A 19642-nucleotide genomic window follows, 5' to 3' on the forward strand; every position below is an offset into this window, starting at 1 on the left:
AGACGTTCATTCATTTAGCTTCTGCAGCCAGAGTTCACTCTTCCTGTTTCTCCTGTTCTCCTTTTCAACAGAGCAACAGAGTAACACAGAACAGAGCGACATCTCAAATACAAACAATGGGGTCCCAGTCAGAGCCAGGGAGTGTATCTCAGAGAAGAAGCAGTCCTCACAGCAGCAGGAAGTCAGTCATTAGGAAACTATCACTGTTAGACCCTGTTAGAGACTTATTTACACAGTCACAAGATTACTGCTGAGAGAGCTGTGCTCAGACACACACACTCATGCACGCATTCACACACGTGCACATTCACATGCCCACACACACTCGCACACAAACAAACTCTCCACTAGCCCTATCACACGGACAGCAGGTCCACCATTCAGCAGTGTATCTAACAATGCAGGGCCCTGATTGGTTACGAGGTGCTGTGATACCAAAGGTGATCTTTAGTATGTATCACACCACAACAGGCCTGCAGTGAGGAGAGGAGAGAGGGAGGGAGTGAGTGAGGGGAGAGGAGAGAGGGAGGGAGTGAGTGAGGAGAGAGGAGAGAGGGAGGGAGTGTGTGAGGAGAGAGGAGAGAGGGAGGGAGTGTGTGAGGGGAGAGGAGAGAGGGAGGGAGTGTGTGAGGAGAGAGGAGAGAGGGAGGGAGTGTGTGAGGAGAGAGGAGAGAGGGAGGGAGTGTGTGAGGAGAGAGAAGAGAGGGAGGGAGTGTGTGAGGGGATCAATCCTACAGATCAACATGATTGACAGGTGACGGGCACGGCAGGCCTAGTCACAGAACCTCAGAGCGACAGAGGAGCCACCTCAGGACTTTTACAAAGTCAGAAAAGTCCTCTGAGAGAAAGAAGGGGGAGGGAGGGAGAAAAAGAGGGAGGAGGAAAAGTACAGTGTGTAAAACAACCCGAGCAGACACAAATAAAAGCCAATCTCCATAACCACCATCATCAGCAGCAGCAGGAGGAGGAGAGATGCTGTTTTCGTCACTCATAAGATTCCTCAGCGGCTCTTGCCAAAAGCGAGGCCCCCTTTTCACAGTTTGATGGGTGAGTTGGGTGCTGTGCAGATGGGTAATGAAAGTGTTGGACGGGACAGAACAAAAAAAGAGGTATAGGACCGTTACGAGAGGAGAGAAGGTGGGGCTCATGCCGTTGGCTGTGCGATAGAACAAAAGGTCAATTGAATTCCAGTCAGGGAGGGGAGGAGGGACAAGATAGATGGGGCAGGAGGGGGGAGGGGTACAGGCAGAACCTGGCCCAGCCCACTCAGGACTGGCACTGCCAAACCAAATCTGCCCCTCAATGCCAGGGACGGGCATAAAACACCCCAAACAAAATGCCTACCGTTAACATTAGCCTGATTCAGCACTAGCCACCTCCGACAGGAAGAAAGGATGGCTGTCTTTATGTCCACTGTACTAATTACAGAGAAGAAGAGGCATGGCAGAAGGAAAGGGCCTCTTCGTCTGAATGGAGGGTAAGAGAAGCCAAGAGGCCAGCCTTCTCAAAGGCCATTAACATCCCAAGGGACTTACCGTATAGTAGTAGGATACAGGCACAGACTCACTGGAGCGCTAACACATACTATTCAGGCCTAAAGGCCTCTGCTATGACTTCATTTAAGCCTTGAGGGACTGTTAAGTCCCTGGATTTAATTATGAGCAAGGGAGTGCTGCCACAAAGAGATGCGTGCCATGACTTCCTGATCAGACTGTATTGTGATGAGATACAGTAATTATATTGTTCATGTTTTAGGAACTTTTATAACAAGTCAGTCTGTGCTGGAAAAATAAATAATGATATAAGCCTCGATTGTTGTTGTCGTTAATAGGGGCGACATTGTCCAATTTTCCTAACAGTTTTTGAGAGAAAATGACTTCATCAAGTATAATGCCTGTTTTGGGTAAAAGTATCAAAACATAATTGTATATAATTTAATTTGCGTGTTGAAGAACTATATTGTACCATTACCAGTATGATTACGCCTCTTTGAACTGGGATATGTCTGGTTACTTGTGGAGACATGAATCATGGTTAAAGGGTTTTTGCTGGGTGCAGGAGCAGCTGAGAAAGAGGCCATTGTAATGGCTTCCAGCAAAGAGACGGGGAAAGAGCAGCCTTTGCCCAGAAGTCGTCTAATGAGCATACGGCAGGGAGTCCACAGCAACAAACACAGGCTGATTAGACCACACACACACACACACACACACACACAGAGACACAGACACACACACACATAGACAGACACACAAACACAGATGCAGACGCCCACTTTCTCAAAAACAGTGACTGATGCATACTGTGCTGGGTCCATAGAAACAGTAGAATCAAACTAGCCACAGACCATACACACAAACACTCAAATATACAAATGTGCTCACACATACCCACTCTCTATTGCTCTCTTTCTCTCTAACACCCGCAGCTGTTTTCCCCATTAATACCACCTTCAAAGAGCAGCAAAACATTTCAACTTGTGCTGACTGAGTATCATAGCAACCTGCGGCGACGCAAATGGCTTCTTTGTGCAGCCCTGAAAGGAGGTGAGAGACGGAGGGAGCGAGAGAGCAGGGGAACGAGGTAGAGGGGGAGAGTGAGGACGGAGTGTATCCGCAAGGAGCTGATGCATTGATGGCAAAGAGGTAACCAAGAGGAGAAGGGGAGGGAGGAAGAGGAGAGGAAAGCGAGGGGGATGAAGGCTCTTGGTCCTATAAGTGGTTGAGAGGACATTAGAGCTTTCACTGCAGATGTCCAGAGTCTTTAGTAATGGGGAGGTTTGGCCTCTAGCCTTCCACTCAAGCAAAGCTCATGCTTGAAAAACATTGCTTACAGAGAGAGAAAAACACTATGTCTTGCCAGACCAGACACCTTTAGAGAGGGCTTGTACTGCAGGCTAGTAGATGCCACCCCAGGACGTTATATAGTGCATCTAGAAACAATATCCTTTCATCATGTTGCACAAAGGATTCTGCTGGGTTGGTCTCTTTCCCCTCCATTAGTTCTAAGGTTTGAGCACTGTGGGTGTGTACTTTTCCCAGTCTGACACACACATACCCCTTACACACACACACACCAATAAAGAATCTGGTGGTCTGAAATAGAGTGTGCTATGTCAGGTTTTCAAAGGCTCTAAAGCGCAGGTGGGACAGTGGAGGTGACAGTGGGTTAAATGGCCATTAACCCCCCCCCCCCCAAGTCTGTGGTCCCCTCGCCAAGGATATTGATCAAAGCTATACTGGCTCCCTCTCTCTCTCCCTCTTTCTCTCTCTGGAGGAAATAGAGCCTTTGAAGGGTGATGGCTAAGCCCCGGTGCAAGGATCTGACTCAAAGCCCCACTGTAGTAGAGTTAATGCCTGTGTCTCTCCCACTTGCAGGTTCAAAAGCAGGGCTGTCCGCTGACAGAGCAGGCAGGGGACAGAGGGGGGGACGTGGCCGCCAGCCGAGAGCTGGATTACTGTCTGTCTTCTCTGAGCCTCTGGGGATATGGAGATGGAGCCTCCCCTTTCTCACCTCTCCTCTCCTCCCACTCTGCATTTCATCTCCTGCTGTTTGATTTCACTCTCTCTCTCTCTCTCTCTCTCTCTCTCTCGCTCTCTTTCTCTCTTTCTCTCTTTCTCTTTTTCTCTTTCTATCTCTCTATTTATATATATATATATATATATATATATATATATATTTGTTTCTGTCTCTGTCTAGACTAAGCTGTGTTGCTTTCTATCACTCTCTCCCACTGTCTTTGTCTCACTATGGCTCTCTGTACAGTGCCTTGCAAAAGTATTCATCCCCCTTGGTGTTTTTCCTATTTTGTTGCATTACAACCTGTAATTTAAATAGATTTTTATTTGGATTTCATGTAATGGACATACACAAAATAGTCAAAATTGGTGAAGTGAAATAAATATCGGAAAAGTGGTGCGTGCATATGTATTCACCCACTTTGCTATGAAGCCCCTAAATAAGATCTGGTGCAACCAATTACCTTCAGAAGTCACATAATTAGTTAAATAAAGTCCACCTGTGTGCAATCTAAGTGTCACATGATCTCAGTATATATACACCTGTTCTGAAAGTCCCAAGAGTCTGCAACATCACTAAGCAAGGGGCACCACCAAGCAAGTGGCACCATGAAGACCAAGGAGCTCTCCAAATAGGTCAGGGACAAAGTTGTGGAGAAGTACAGATCAGGGTTGGGTTATAAAAAAATATCAGAAACTTTGAACATCCCACGGAGCACCATTAAATACATTATTAAAAAATTGAAAGAATATGGCACCACAACAAACCTGCCAAGAGAGGGCCGCCCACCAAAACTCACGGACCAGGCAAGGAGGGCATTAATCAGAGAGGCAACAAAAATACCAAAGACAACCCTGAAGGAGCTGCAAAGCCAACACCTCTCATCACCCCGAGAACACCATCCACAGAGCTGGGCTTTACGGAAGAGTGGCCAGAAAAAAGCCATTGCTTAAAGACAAAAATAAGCAAACACGTTTGGTGTTCGCCCAAAGGCATGTGGGAGACTCCCCAAACATATGGAAGAAGGTACTCTGGTCAGATGAGACTAAAATTTAGCTTTTTGGCCATCAAGGAAATGCTATGTCTGGCGCAAACCCAACACCTCTCATCACCCCGAGAACACCAATCCCCACAGTGAAGCATGGTGGTGGCAGCATCATGCTGTGGGGATGTTTTTCATCGGCAGGGACTGGGAAACTGGTCAGAATTGAAGGAATGATGGACGGCGCTAAATACAGGGAAATTCTTGAGGGAAACCTGTTTCAGTCTTTCAGAGATTTGAGACTGGGACGGAGGTTCACCTTCCAGCAGGACAATGACCCTAAGCATACTGCTAAAGCAACACTTTAAGGGGAAACATTTAAATTTAAATTTTTGTCATTTAGCAGACGCTCTTATCCAGAGCGACTTACAGTTAGTGAATGCATACATTTTCATACTGGCCCCCCATGGGAAACGAACCCACAACCCTGGCGTTGCAAGCGCCAACTGAGCTACAGGGGACTAAATGTCTTGGAATGGCCTAGTCAAAGCCCAGACCTCAATCCAATTGAGAATCTGTGGTATGACTTAAAGATTGCTGTACACCAGCGGAACCTATCCAACTTGAAGGAGCTGGAGCAGTTTTGCCTTGAAGAATGGGCAAAAATCCCAGTGGCGGTGAATAGTTATGCACGCTCAAGTTCAGTTTTTTTGTCTTATTTCTTGTTTGTTTCACAATAAAAAATATTTAGCATCTTCAAAGTGGTAGGCATGTTGTGTTAATCAAATTATACAAACCCCCAAAAAATCCATTTTAATTCCAGGTTGTAAGGCAACAAAATAGGAAAAATGCCAAGGGGGGTGAATACTTTCGCAAGCCACTGTATATGACATGATTCTCCCTGGCGGAAACCTTCAATCTTCTTCCTTCTAGTTCTGTTTTTCTTTCTCTTCTCCCATCTCTCCCTCTCTCTCTGTCTTTCCTCCCCAGTTAGTGTCCAACTGAGGAACAAACATTTCCCAATGAACTACTGTGTATTCCTTGTTTATGATGTGACCAATTATTTGAGTTCTGTTTGCTGTACAGTACTTAAGACTTCATTATGTCTTGGCCTTTGTTAGACAGAATATGTATCCGTGATCGATTGTCTATGTACAACACAAGCACACGCTTTGTCTGGGTTTGCTCTAGCATAGCCTCCCTCACACGAGGAATGATGAGTAACGATGAGTCACTACGAAGCGGTACGAGCTGTTAAGACAAGTTACACCAAATAACACCATTCAAAAAGACAAGGTGCATTTAAAGACAGCCAGGAGAACAAAACACTTTGTGTTTCACTACCTCCACCACTTACACCTGTTAATGCCAACTGTGTTAATTCTAACATCCCCTTTCCAACGCCCAGCTTCACGTCACGTCTTGAGATAAGTTCTCTGTTGTTGCTCTGGGCATGTGAAAGCAGAGCAGGGTCCACAGGGAAGGGAGTAGAGGGAAAGGGGGTATTTTGGAATTAAGAAGACCTGGGAATATCCGGTTTCACTCCCTGAAGAGATTATGTGTTGATCCGGTTAGAGGGGCCAGATTGTAAGGAAGGCCGCCCCATCCCTGGTCCTTCACAGCACCTCAGAACAGTCCATAGCTGAGACACGGCTAAGGTATGGAGGCATGGAGGAGGGAGGTATACTGCAGACTGCAGGCATGGTGGTGGCCAGTGTTCGGTTGCTTCACAGACAGCTGGCCTGTAATTCTGTGATTACCATGGACTAATGGATTCAGCTCTGAAGAGACCCCGCTCTCTTCTCTCGCTCACACACAATAAAAAAATCCCCCTCCTTACATTCCCTTTCACCTGTAAAACACCATGCATCACATCCTTTTATAGACATCTCTTTTCCATCTCCTTCTTTCCTTGGCTGAGGGAAATTCATTCGAATTTTGGAATACTACTAAGAGTGGGGTTATTTTCGTCCAAGGCTGTCTGTTTGATATTAAATAGGAATTGAAAATGTTCAGACATCTATCACGGTCACATAAAAGACAGCTTGTAAGAGGAAAAAGACATCCTCTCCACTTCTATCTCTCCCCCTTCCCCCTAGCCATCCAAGCACATCCCTATCATAGCCCTATCCATCCTTGGCCCACTCTGTAGGGTCCCTAGGGAGGGCTCGAGTGGAGATGATGGGCACCATTCCCTCTCTCCTTTGAGTGCACTTCCACTCCCCCCAAAGACAGCAGAGAAAGAAAGAGAGTGATAGCGAGAGAGGGAGAAAGAGAAGAGAAAGGAGAGAGAGAGAGAGAGAGAGAGAGAGAGAGAGAGAGAGAGAGAGAGCGAGAGAGAGAGAGAGAGAGAGAGAGAGAGAGAGAGAGAGAGAGAGAGAGAGAGAGAGAGAGAGCATCTGATCCTGTTTTTAAATAAAGTCAACCATAAATTATGGGAGCTGTGGAAGGGAAGTGGGAGAGGATGCGGGTTAAAGGGCCAAGGGGGTAAGAGACAGGCCCAGCCGTATCCCCTTACACTGAGAGAGGGTCTCATCCAGTGGAGGTGGTGGGGGATAGGAGCGAGCTAAACACTAGACCTGGTAGCCATGCGGCGGTGAGGGCGAGGGCCAGTCACCATGCTGTTCGAAGTGCAGTGATCAAAGCTGGCAAAACTGCAAGTTATGCTGCTGTGCTACGCTTGCTGCCCGGAGGGACAGGCCCGGAAATTCCATGTCCCAGATTTCCCTGTGTGAGCTGCTTCCTGCCAGCCTGGGAGACTAACACTCATTCACTGCTGGCGGAGGATAACGAACAAGTGTTTCAGGAATGTCTGAGAAAATGGGATGACACTCAGAAACTCCAAAGTAAGCAACATACTAATCCTAGTTTCAGCCCATACTGTTACTGTTTGCCCTTTAGTTGACTCCATTTGGGATCAATAATGCTCCACTGTGGCACTGGAGTCATAGGATCACACAGAGGATCACATTACTATAGGTCAATGAAGACCAATGAGTTATAGAGTCATGACCCAACACATCACAAAGCCCAGAGGGTTGGCCTCAGAGGGGTGGTCCCAGATCCAGATGTATACCTCTCCTCCTTCTGTCCCTTCTCCCACTATTCACTGCCACAAAACACGATCCCCTCTTAGCTCTGAGAGCATTCTCTCCCTCCTGCCCTCTCCGCTTCACTCCCCCCTCTCCACTCCACTCCCCCCTCTCCACTCCACTCCCCCCTCTCCACTCCACTCCACTCCCCCCTCTCCACTCCCTCCACTCCCTCCCCCCTCTCCACTCCACTCCACTCCACTCCCCCCTCTCCACTCCACTCCACTCCACTCCCCCCTTACCCCCTCAGTCAGTCCCAGCTGCTTCCCAGCCTCATTGTGCCCTGAGCCAAGCAAGCACCACCCCAGACCCAGCCCCCTACCTCCCCACCCCCCCTCCGGTCAGCTGAGACACAATGGCAGGGGTGACATGGTCAGGGCAGTTGGCATTCCCATGGACTAACACACACACAAGCAATTATTTTTATAGGCCTATCTTTTTATATTTCACTTCCTCTGTTCTCTTCTCTCCTTCTGAACTCTCTCTAATATGTCTCTTTGTCTGTGATTGATTTCAGGGGGATTATTTTGGGATTGTTTGACATTTGGCTTCTGGATAAAATTGGGCATCGGATGCCTGCATTAAGGTTGCCATGTCTATTCTCAAGCTTCTTTTGTCTATATATGGTCCCCAGCAGTAGATAGGGTCGGCAGGTAGCCTAGCGGTTAAGAGCGTTGTGCTAGTAGTCAAAAGGTCACTGGTTCCAATCCCCGAGCAGACTAGGTGAAAATAAATAATCTGTTGATGTGACCTTAAGCAAGGCACTTACCCTAATTGCTCTGGATAAGAGTGTCTGCTAAATGACTCAAATGTAAATAGGCTAGCATGTGTACAAACCACTGGTACTGAATGTATCTAGCAGGGTGTACTAATCATTAGTATGTATTTTCCATGAGGTCGATTAGGTTCAGTACACATCACTGCTTTCTGTATCAGAAAGTAGGCTGGCCCTCTTTGAAATTCCGTAGATCAATGCATTGCTCTCTTTTTACTTGTAAATCCCTCCTGGATAAACTTCAACCGTACCTTACTTCATTGTTAACTTATAGACATAAGAGATACCAGACCCGGTCACAGGGATGGCTAACTCTGGAGATCCCTTTGATCTCCACTGAGTTAGGTAAATCTGCTTTTAGTTTTTTTGCATCTTACTTGTGGAATAATCTCCAAGGCACTTTAAAATTGGATGAATTGGTGCCTCTAGGACAATTCAAAAGGCTGATTGAGGTCCCTTTTACTGAAGAATGGGTTTGTTTTCTATTATTTTGTTCTGCTTTTAGTATATCGATGTGAATATTGATGTGTACAGCATATCGATGTGAATATTGATGTGAATATTGATGTGTACAGCATATCAATGTGAATATTGATGTGAATATTGATGTGTACAGCATATCGATGTGAATATTGATGTGTACAGCATATCGATGTGAATATTGATGTGAATATTGATGTGTACAGCATATTGATGTGAATATTGATGTGTATTATTGATGTGTACAGTATATTGATGTGAATATTGATGTGTATTATTGATGTGTACAGTATATTGATGTGAATATTGATGTGTACAGTATACATTTACATTTACATTTTAGTCATTTAGCAGATGCTCTTATCCAGAGCGACTTACAGGAGCAATTAGGTTTAAGTGCCTTGCTCAAGGGCACATTTACGTCATTTAGCAGACGCTCTTATCCAGAGCGACTCACAAATTGGTGCATTCACCCTATAGCCAGTGGGATAACCACTTTACAATTTTGGGGGGGGGTAGAAGGATTACTTTATCCTATCCCAGGTATTCCTTAAAGAGGTGGGGTTTCAAATGTCTCCGGAAGGTGGTGAGTGACTCCGCTGTCCTGGCGTCGTGAGGGAGCTTGTTCCACCATTGGGGTGCCAGAGCAGCGAACAGTTTTGACTGGGCTGAGCGGGAACTATGCTTCCGCAGAGGAAGGGAGCCAGCAGGCCAGAGGTGGATGAACGCAATGCCCTCGTTTGGGTGTAGGGACTGATCAGAGCCCGAAGGTACAGAGGTGCCGTTCCCCTCACTGCTCCATAGGCAAGCACCATGGTCTTGTAACGGATGCGAGCTTCAACTGGAAGCCAGTGGAGTGTGCGGAGGAGGGGGGTGACGTGAGAGAACTTGGGAAGGTTGAACACCAGACGGGCTGCGGCATTCTGGATGAGTTGTAGGGGTTTAATGGCACAGGCAGGGAGGCCAGCCAACAGCGAGTTGCAGTAATCCAGACGGGAGATGACAAGTGCCTGGATTAGGACCTGTGCCGCTTCCTGTGTAAGGCAGGGTCGTACTCTCCGAATGTTGTAGAGCATGAACCTGCAGGAGCGGGTCACCGCCTTGATGTTAGCGGAGAACGACAGGGTGTTGTCCAGGGTCACGCCAAGGCTCTTCGCACTCTGGGAGGAGGACACAACGGAGTTGTCAACCGTGATTGTATATTGATGAGTATTATTGATGTGTATTATTGACGAGAATATTGATGTGTACAGCATATTGATGTGAATATTGATGTGTACAGCATATTGATGTGTATTATTGATGAGTATTATTGATGTGTACAGCATTTTTATGTGAATATTGATGTGTACAGCATATTGATGTGAATATTGATGTGTACAGCATATATATGTGTATTATTGATGAGTGTTATTGATGTGTACAGTATATTGATGTGTATTATTGATGTGAATATTGATGTGTACAGCATATTGATGTGCATTATTGATGTGTACAGTATATTGATGTGTATTATTTATGTGTATTATTGATGAGTATTATGGATGTGTACAGCATATTGATGTGAATATTGATGTGTACAGCATATTGATGTGTATTATTGATGAGTATTATTGTTGTGTACAGCATATTGATGTGTACAGCATATTGATGTGAATATTGATGTGTACAGCATATTTATGTGTATTATTGATGAGTATTATTGATGTGTACAGTATTATTGATGTGTATTATTGATGAGTATTATTGATGTGTACAGTATAGTGATATGTATTATTGAAGTGTATTTTGATGTGTACAGTATATGTATGTGTATTATTGATGTATATTATTGATGTGTACAGTATATTGATGTGTATTATTGATGTGTACAGTATATTGATATGTATTATTGATGTGTACAGTATATTTATGTGTATAGTGTATATTTATATGTATTATTGATGTGTATTATTGATGTGTACAGTATATTGATGTGTATAGTGTATATTGATGTTTATTATTGATGTGTACAGTATATTGATGTGTAGAGTGTATATTGATGTGTATTATTGATGTGTATAGTATATTGATGTGTACAGGATATTGATGTGTATTATTGATGTGTATAGTATATTGATGTGTATAGTGTATATTGATGTGTATAGTATATTGATGTGTATAGTATATTGATGTGTATTATTGATGTGTATAGTATATTGATGTGTACAGTATATCGACGTGTATAGTATATTGATGTGTACAGTATATTGATGTGTATTATTGATGTGTACAGTATATTGATGTGTATAGTGTATATTGATGTGCCTTTGATGTGTATGCTGGGCTCATTTGTAAAACAGACCTTGGTCTTAGCATCCCTGTCGAAATAAAGGTTAAATAAAATAAAAAATTAAATAAGTAGTATTAACCTAAGTATGTAAGTATGTAAGAGCCATATGTGCACCAATCATCATTATGTGTCCTGAAGTGAATATGTTAAGCCCCAGTGTCTAGCACCCCGCAGTGAGTCTACAGTCATATTTAAGAGAGGCGGTACAGAGATGTATCATAGGGCCTTTGTCTGTCTGTGACCAAGGTCAGACGGTCATACAGAGATCACAGAGATCATCAGAGAGCAGAGGGATCAGAGGGGAGGATGTCATTAGAGATCTGTCTGGATGGAATCCCCCAAAAGCCTCCACGTGACTAGATTAGGAGCTGGGAGGCAGTGAGAGGGCAGAGGAACAGGGGCAGGTGGGCAGTGGGCTCACCATGGGGCTATGTAGTGTACCATTCATAAGGACATAACAAGCCCAGAGAAGAGCATGACCTTGGGTGTACCGTCTGCCTGTTTCCTTTGTGTTTTTAGGTTATTCAAAAAAGTATGTACGCGGGCATGTGTGTGTGTTTGTGTGTGTGTGTGTGCATGCGTGCCTGCAGTCGCATCTGTGTGTGAGTGCGTGCAAGCGTATGTGTGAGGGTGTGTGTTGGACATAAATTGGATATTCTGTGTGTTTAATTATAGGCTGTGTGTTCCTGTCAGTGAGGCTGACTGGCCCTCACTATGCTCCTCTCCTCCTCTCCTTTCCTCTCCCCCTCTCCTACACACTGTCGCTGACTCCAGGTCAGAACAGAGCTATGCAGACTAATGAGCTATCACAGAGAGGGAGAACACAGGATGGAGAAAGAGGATAAGAGAGAGAGAGAGAGAGAGAGAGAGAGAGAGAGAGAGAGAGAGAGAGAGAGAGAGAGAGAGAGAGAGAGAGAGAGAGAGAGAGAGAGAGAGAGAGAGAGAGAGAGAGAGACAGAGAGAGAGACAGAGAGAGAGAGAGAGAAAACAGAGAGAGAGAGAGAGAGAGAGAGAGAGAGAATGATGGTGGAGAAAGAGAGAAAACAGAGAGATAAGGGACACGTTTTAAAACACCCTCATAGTGGTGAAACTAGCCATGTCAGACAATTTTCTTTCCCTTCTTTCCTTCACGTTTTCTTAATATTTTCCCTCTTTCTCTTGTCCAAGGTCTGATTGGTCTCTCTGGCTGAAGCATATGGGCACCCAGGTCTCCTCCAACACACTGACCCTAGCGTAGTAGTTAGTGTTAGTGACTCAGACCAGAGAACCGCAAGGCTCCAAGGGGAGAATCAGAGACGCGTACCCAGCCAGGGGCCACTCTGAGCGGCTAGACATAAACCCCTGCAGCCTGAACCCTGGCTCTCCTCCAGACTCTCCAGGCGGCTACACTGTCACAGACACTCAGTGGAGCAGTGTGCGGTGAGGTGGCTATGGAATCTATGAATAAGATATCTACTGTACATGTCCACATGCTGTATATCCACAGGGTGCAAGATTTCAGTAATGTTCCCAAAATTCCCAGGTTTTCCAGAAATCCCAGTTGGAAGATTCCTAGATTCAGTATGGAATAAGCAGGAAATCTATGAATCCTCCAACCGGGACTTCTGAAAAAGCTGTATTTTGGGAAAGTTTCCAGAATTTTGCTACCCTACCACATATACAGCTATTACTTCTAATCTATATGTAAAAGAGGCATGCAGGACTGCGAAGACTCTTCTCCAGTGGGGTTGGAGGTGCTCCCAAATGAGAGCCAGGGCCGGGGAGCCACAAGGGGGGCCAGGGAGGTGCTGGATTAAACCCCCCCCCACAGTGCCGACCCCCGCCAGGGGCTCAACAGAGAGCCAGAACACTACCCTCTGTCCAAAAATACCTCCACACGCATTTCAACAATATCTGTCCTTCTGTCTGTCTGTCTGTCTGTCTGTCTGTCTGTCTGTCTGTATGCATGGACATGGCAGTAGCACGCATTTATTTCCAGCTCCTGTTCAAATGCACCATTCATGGTAATTTGGTACTTTCCATTGTATAAGACTATTAGTGATGGCCTTTGGTGTTTTGGGTTGTTTTATGAATGTTGAAACACAAAGAAACATACCGTTTTACAATGTGTTGAATAAGATATGTAGCAATATAGGCAGTGTTTGTTAGACAATGGAAGTAAGCTTAATGGAGCTATGGTGAATAGGGTGAATATTTTACTATGGGTTTTCCTAACTACTTATTTTTAAGTGCTCTGATGGCCTATTAAGGTTAAGTAGACCTGACATGCCTTTTCATGTCCTAAATATAGTCTGGGTATTCACCGTTATATATTAGGAATACACCTATTCTCCATAATGGTGCTTCACTGAAACAATAGTTATAAAACAGGGGGCCAGTATGAACTTTTGTATGCACTCACTAACTGTAAGTCGCTCTGGATAAGAGTGTCTGCTAAATTACTAAAATGTCAAATGTAAAACCGACATAATGCAGTGTTTGACATTCCAATGGCAAGATAATGGTTGAGGAAATTATCATAAAGCCTTTTCAAACAGATAAATTGGGCAAGAGGGGGGATGGGTAGTTCATCTGAAATGTGATTGCATGTGCGATCCAAACCCCTTTCTCATAAAATAATTCATCTGGGGGTCAACAAGGGTCATTTTGAACCCACAACAACCCTTCATACCACTCATTTCCACTCACACACACACACACACACAGGTGCACAGTACACTCACTGGCTGTGCCTAACCAACGGGTGTGCCTGCAATGTGCTAATCATAATAAAAACAGGTTTGAGTTTCGGCAGTTCTACCCCCAGGCAGGTCAGGAGACTAGCATTAACTGCTCAGTGTAGACTAGTGCAGCTGTGTGAGTTAGTCAACAGGATATGCTCATCCCTTTTCAGGATACTGACTATAAAGATTTAACTTTGACATTAAAGGGGGGTAAAAAAAATTACTATGATTTAAGGGTTGTGATAGATTTAAACTTAATGCAAAACAAACAAAAGCTTTGTAAAATAAGTGTGCACTCACAAATCATAAAAGACAAGTGCAGGTATGAGAAGAATATGAAAACGTATGAGGATAGCATAATAATAATAATAATATGCCATTTAGCAGACGCTTTTATCCAAAGCGACTTACAGTCATGCGTGCATACAGTAAGACGAGGAAGGGCAAACTAAAGGCTGACTGATGCAGCATATCATTGAGGTCATCTTCCCCAGTCATCTCTGTAATCAACATGGCAATCTAGGCGAGCCACTCATCTCATGTTTCTGCTTTCTGAAGCACCTCCAGCTACAGCCAGCCACAATAGAGTAGAGTGGGGCTGTTGGTTTTATTTCATCTCTGTTTTGAGTTGTAGCTCATGCAGTTGCTATTAAAGATTAATCAAGTGGAAAGGGCTAGGGAAGGGAAGGCCCTGTGAACTAAGCTTGTTTATACAGGGCTCTTATGCCCTAATGGTCCACTGCACTGAGAATGTGGCTTTTAGCAAAAAACAAAGTCACCAGGAATGTTGAAAAGTCACTGTGCATGTGATGGGAGTGTGTGTGTGTGTGTGTGTGTGTGTGTGTGTGTAGTGGTTGTGTGGGTGATGTTAGGTGTTTGAAGCCATTTGTCATTATCTCTCAAATCAAAAATATATCACACCACTAATTACAGAAACACCTTTTGTGAGTAAAAGTGTTATAAAATAATCATTATAATACATGTGGATGGCCCAGTCGGCAAGTGGATAATTTTTTTTGAGGTATTTGACATTGCCTAATGCCTTTGGCATTGCCTAACGCCTCTAAGGAAATTAGAAATCATTCAAAATATGTGGGAAGCTACAGTATGACTAAGAATGTTCTCTGACCCACAACACATAAGTCAAGGCTTTCACTTTTAAGATAGGAATCAGACTTAGTCAATCAGAGAGCATAAACAGAGATGTAACTGTGGTGTGGGACTGTGGGAGAAGCCTGACTGACTGTCATGCGTTACTTAGATATTCCCTGGGACAGTCCTGGCTGTGCTATGAGTGGGAGAATGTTCCAGGCCTGACTTGGATGAGATAGTTCCCATGCTGCAGCACCACCATATTGGGAAGAGGCACAGTACAGGGGGCATGACAGTTTTGGCTGGATGAATACTCAGATTGGCTGACGAGCATCATAACCCGTGACCGTGAGCACCCAGTACTGGTCACTGATTGGTGCACAGACCTATTGTGACCCAGAGTCAGTTAGCTTGGCCAATCACAGCTTGGAATGGGGTTAGGAATGGTGACATTTGAACTCAAGGAGCAACGGCTTGTCAGTCATCGCTGTCTTTTAATACATCAGTCCTCGCTACTGTTATTTAGATACACAAATACACAGATGCCAAACACGGATAAACAGACATGCATACACAGAATATGCCCTCTCCCACAATATACACACACACACACATACAGACAAACATTCTCCTTTGCATTCCACTCAATCAGTTTCTAATTGACTTAATCCTCCAGATGGTCCGTAGCATAATGCAGGGGAAATACAAAGCAGCTGCGAGTTTCCCTCTAGTTCTGGACAGCCATAATGGCCCTGTTTCTGCCTCTTTAAAATAAACATCCTATTCACTAAGACATCAGTTCACACACACACACAATACCTAGACACAGTCATGACCCTAATTAGATCAACACCTCACCTCTGTTTTGCTCCATCCTGTGAATACTAGAACCTCTGCTGGTCTGGAGAACAACAGATCACTGAGGCTAAACTAATCAATGGTCTACTGCCACACTAAAACAATAGGCACCGTGACCTTGTTAATGGCAATACACGTCCTACCAAACTCACTGAGACCTATCAGACCACAGAGGCTGTAAAAGTGGAAATGAGGAGGCTAGACTCCAGCTCCTGAAACAGAACGCACCTCAAGGACTAATAAATAATGATTAAATCAGTGATATTCAGAGACCACGGTGAGTCTCTCCTGTTCAATTGATATGTTATTATTAATACACTCTCCATCGTATTACCCCCCACTAACTATGTCGATGGCAGTGTTAGTTGGCAGATGGAGTGAAACCAACTGAGCTGATCCTGGTACATTGTTACACAGAGCTACTGTTGGGTGGTTATAGACAGTGGTGTAAAGTACTTAAGTAAAAATACTTTAAAGTACTACTTAAGTCGTTTTTTGGGGTATCTGTACTTTACTTTACTATTTATATTTTTGACAACTCATCCCTACTGCCTCTCATCTGACGGGCTCACGAAACACAAATGCATCATTTATAAATGATGTCTGAATGTTGGAGTGTGCCCCTGGCTATCCGTAAATTTAAAAAACAAGAAAATGGTGCCATCTGGTTTGCTTAATGTTAGGAATTTTAAATTATTTATACTTTGACTTTGACTTTTGATACTTAAGTATATTTTAGCAATTACATTTACTTTTGATACTTAAGTATATTTAAAACCAAAAACGTTTAGATTTTTACTCAAGTAGTATTTTACTGGGTGACTTTCACTTTTACTTGAGTCATTTTCTATTAAGGTATCTTTACTTTTACTCAAGTATTACAATTGGGTACTTTTTCCACAACTGGTTAAAGATTACAGGACCCTGGTCCTGTGCTACACATGGGTAAGTTATAGTGGCCTTAGCTGTAGTTTATGAAGGCCAGCAGGGGGTCTACTACATATGCAAATGCTTCTTCACAGTAATTATATAGTGGGTCCAGATAGTGGCCATGCAACTGGACTGGAGAAGACACATGGTCCCTGGCAATACACTGCTGCTGCCAGCGCACATGAGAGGGGGGAGGAAGAGTGAGAGGGCAGAAGAGGGGGTTACGAGAAGGGAAGAATAGAAAGAGATGGATGGAATTACAATTATGGAAAAAATAAGGGCAGGAAGTCAGAGGCAGAAACCTGACCTAAATGTTTCTCTCTTTATTTAAATGTTTGAGGGTTTTTTACCATGGGAGAACATCCGTTAATTAATTTACATCTGGAGTGAAAACATGAGCATCTGTGTTTTCTACGAACCAAGACGTAAATAGGCAGGCAAGTGAGCACACACACTCTTGAGTGTAACTTGCTTGAGGCTGGTAGGCCGGGTGGGTGATATCATGTTTGTAGATGGAGTAAAGGGAGGTGGGGTTATGGTCTCTTTACTGAAGATAAAAGGCTAATCACCTATCGTCAGTGATCATCAAAGGGTTTAGATATGGACAGACAGAAGCACAACCCTACTACCATTACAGAAGCCCCCGGTCCAAAGCTAAGGAGGAGATAAGGAAAACTTCCAACCACTGAGTCCTGCCTCCCAGCCACAGAGGCCTCTTCAGCCCTCACTGACAGACTCAAGTAGATTGGATGGGTTGAGAGATCATTTCTGTGGGCCAGTCACTCAGTCAGCCATTCTGCTTCAGCCCCCGTCCCTCCCCGACCTCCCTAGCAGTCTTCTGGCCCCTGGACAGAGCATGGGAACAGCCCAGCCCCACACAGCGCTCCGCACAGAGAGGAATGCAAACAGAGGGCAGCGCTGAGAGAAAGGAGTGGCACTGGAGCTTTTCAGCAAAGACAACAATCATAAATAGCAAATGCCCAAAGCAAAAGTACGCCAGTCAGTCAGTCATAAGTTGGCATGGTCAAAGCAATTAGTCAGAGAGATGACTGCTTGAAAACTCCAAAATTATTGAAGCAGCCCTCCCACCGTTGCAGACATGGACTGTCGTCACTGCAGAGCGGAGCAGCCAGAGGGATTGATTTGTCATCAGCCTTTAGGAGATAGATGCAGAGAGCAGAAATAGTATTACCTGACGTGTCCCACATGTTCAACTCAATCCTCTGTTTGTCAATTTCAAAACTGGCCGTGTAGTTTTCAAATACTGTGGGGACATAGTTCTGAAAAAAAGGGTGCATGTTGATTAGTACAGCACAAATAGCATAGGAGTAAACATAGGTCAGACGTTCAATCACTTAAATGTAATGTTATCATACAAATATATAGACTATATTAAAACAATGTAGGTCTAGTTGACAATAACACCCAGATAAAATATTAATCAAAAGTGGAAACTGAATACACTCCGAAATACATTATATGAGTCTATATTGTTTATTCACTAATAATAATGGCAATTTTGTATTATTTCTGTCTTTCGGCTTTCCGTCTCTCTCTCTTTCTCTCTAGAGATTACCTAACGCAGGTGCGAACACACCTTTGGCTCATAATTTAAATCAATACATTTGGGATGAAATGATTAGAATATAGAAACCCTGTCGTTCTATTTGGTTTTGTGTCTGTCTTGACATTTATCTTTGCTTTATTCACAAACTGCGATGAGTTCCATCGACCCACAGTACACATACCACTCTTAAATTATCCAGTTGCCTGTTTTCAAGTGTGGACAGTCATGTTCATAACGCAAGACTTCATAGCCTATATCAGGACACTTACCTCGGGATAGCAGTCCTTCGCAAAAACATGTAGGAGAGCCGTTTTACCACATTGCGTATCTCCGACCACCACGATCTTACAGCGGCTGCCTTGACTTTCCATCTTTGTCAGTCAGTGTGTCTGTTCTGGACGCGGATCGGTTTCATTCACCATCCGATGTGGATATAAGGTGAGACTGGAACTGAAGGAAAAACCAGCAGGTACATGCGCTGGTTGTGGCGCGCCCTCCAATGTGTCCTCCCAGGGTTGTCCTCCCCTGTCCACCCTGTGCAGCCCTCAGTTCCCACGGTTACACTAGCTATCCTCTCACTGCCTGATCACACCACCTTGATCGCCTCCGCACTCAGCAGCAGCACGCGGATCCCTCCCTTCAAACTCTACTTTTTAATTGGCCACGCCTTGCCCATACACGCGCCCAACGAGAGCGAGTTGGTCCTCGTGACTCTCTGTGTTCATTTACTTGTTTGATAGCTTGTCTCTTTACTTGTCCAACAGTGACACACGTCTTCATTATTTGTTGTCGAAAGATTATTCATATTATGATTGGGCTACATCTCCTGGCCTTTATTTATAGCTTTAAGGATTGTGTTTAGATACACATTTCAACGAATGTATTGACTGTTTATTACATAGTTATAAACTGTAAAACTAGACTAATAATTAGCCTAACAGTTTATAAACGCGTATAAACCCTTTATAAATTATTTATAGGTCTAAAGTACGTGTTAATGTTAACTGGCATATTCAAAAAAATAAATGAAAAGGAAAGTATTTTTGTATGATGTATTGTAGGTAGGCTACAACTATGGGGGGTGAAGCGTGTATGGTGTGATGGATCATGTCCCTGTTTTCAGGGCAGGGTGGTGACCGGGGTTTTAGTAGATAGCTAGAGGACAGTCATCACTGTATCTTGAATCATCATGTTGGGGAAGTTGAAAGTCTTCACCCACTCAGCCCAACCCTGTCTTTATACATATCAATGGATCACTTCCCTATCCAAAACCCGAACTGCCTCATTTGGAAGCT

The 19642-nt window shown here is 44.2% G+C and overlaps 1 protein-coding gene across 1 annotated transcript in view; it reads right to left on the bottom strand.

Annotated features, from left to right (window-relative positions):
• The window catches only part of LOC121569607 (rho-related GTP-binding protein RhoN), a 30733-nt gene extending 11755 nt beyond the window's left edge, over positions 1-18978 (bottom strand). The window contains exons 1-2 of the mRNA XM_041880696.2: positions 18617-18978; positions 17973-18060 (exon numbers count right to left, since the gene is read on the bottom strand). Of these exons, the coding sequence (XP_041736630.2) occupies positions 17973-18060; positions 18617-18718 (190 nt within the window). The 5' untranslated portion in view covers positions 18719-18978. The remainder of the gene's footprint in view (positions 1-17972; positions 18061-18616) is intronic.
• Between the last annotated feature and the right edge of the window lie 664 nt (positions 18979-19642).

This window comes from Coregonus clupeaformis, chromosome 35 (genome assembly GCF_020615455.1).
Source record: "Coregonus clupeaformis isolate EN_2021a chromosome 35, ASM2061545v1, whole genome shotgun sequence".
NCBI classification, from domain to species: Eukaryota; Metazoa; Chordata; class Actinopteri; order Salmoniformes; family Salmonidae; genus Coregonus; species Coregonus clupeaformis.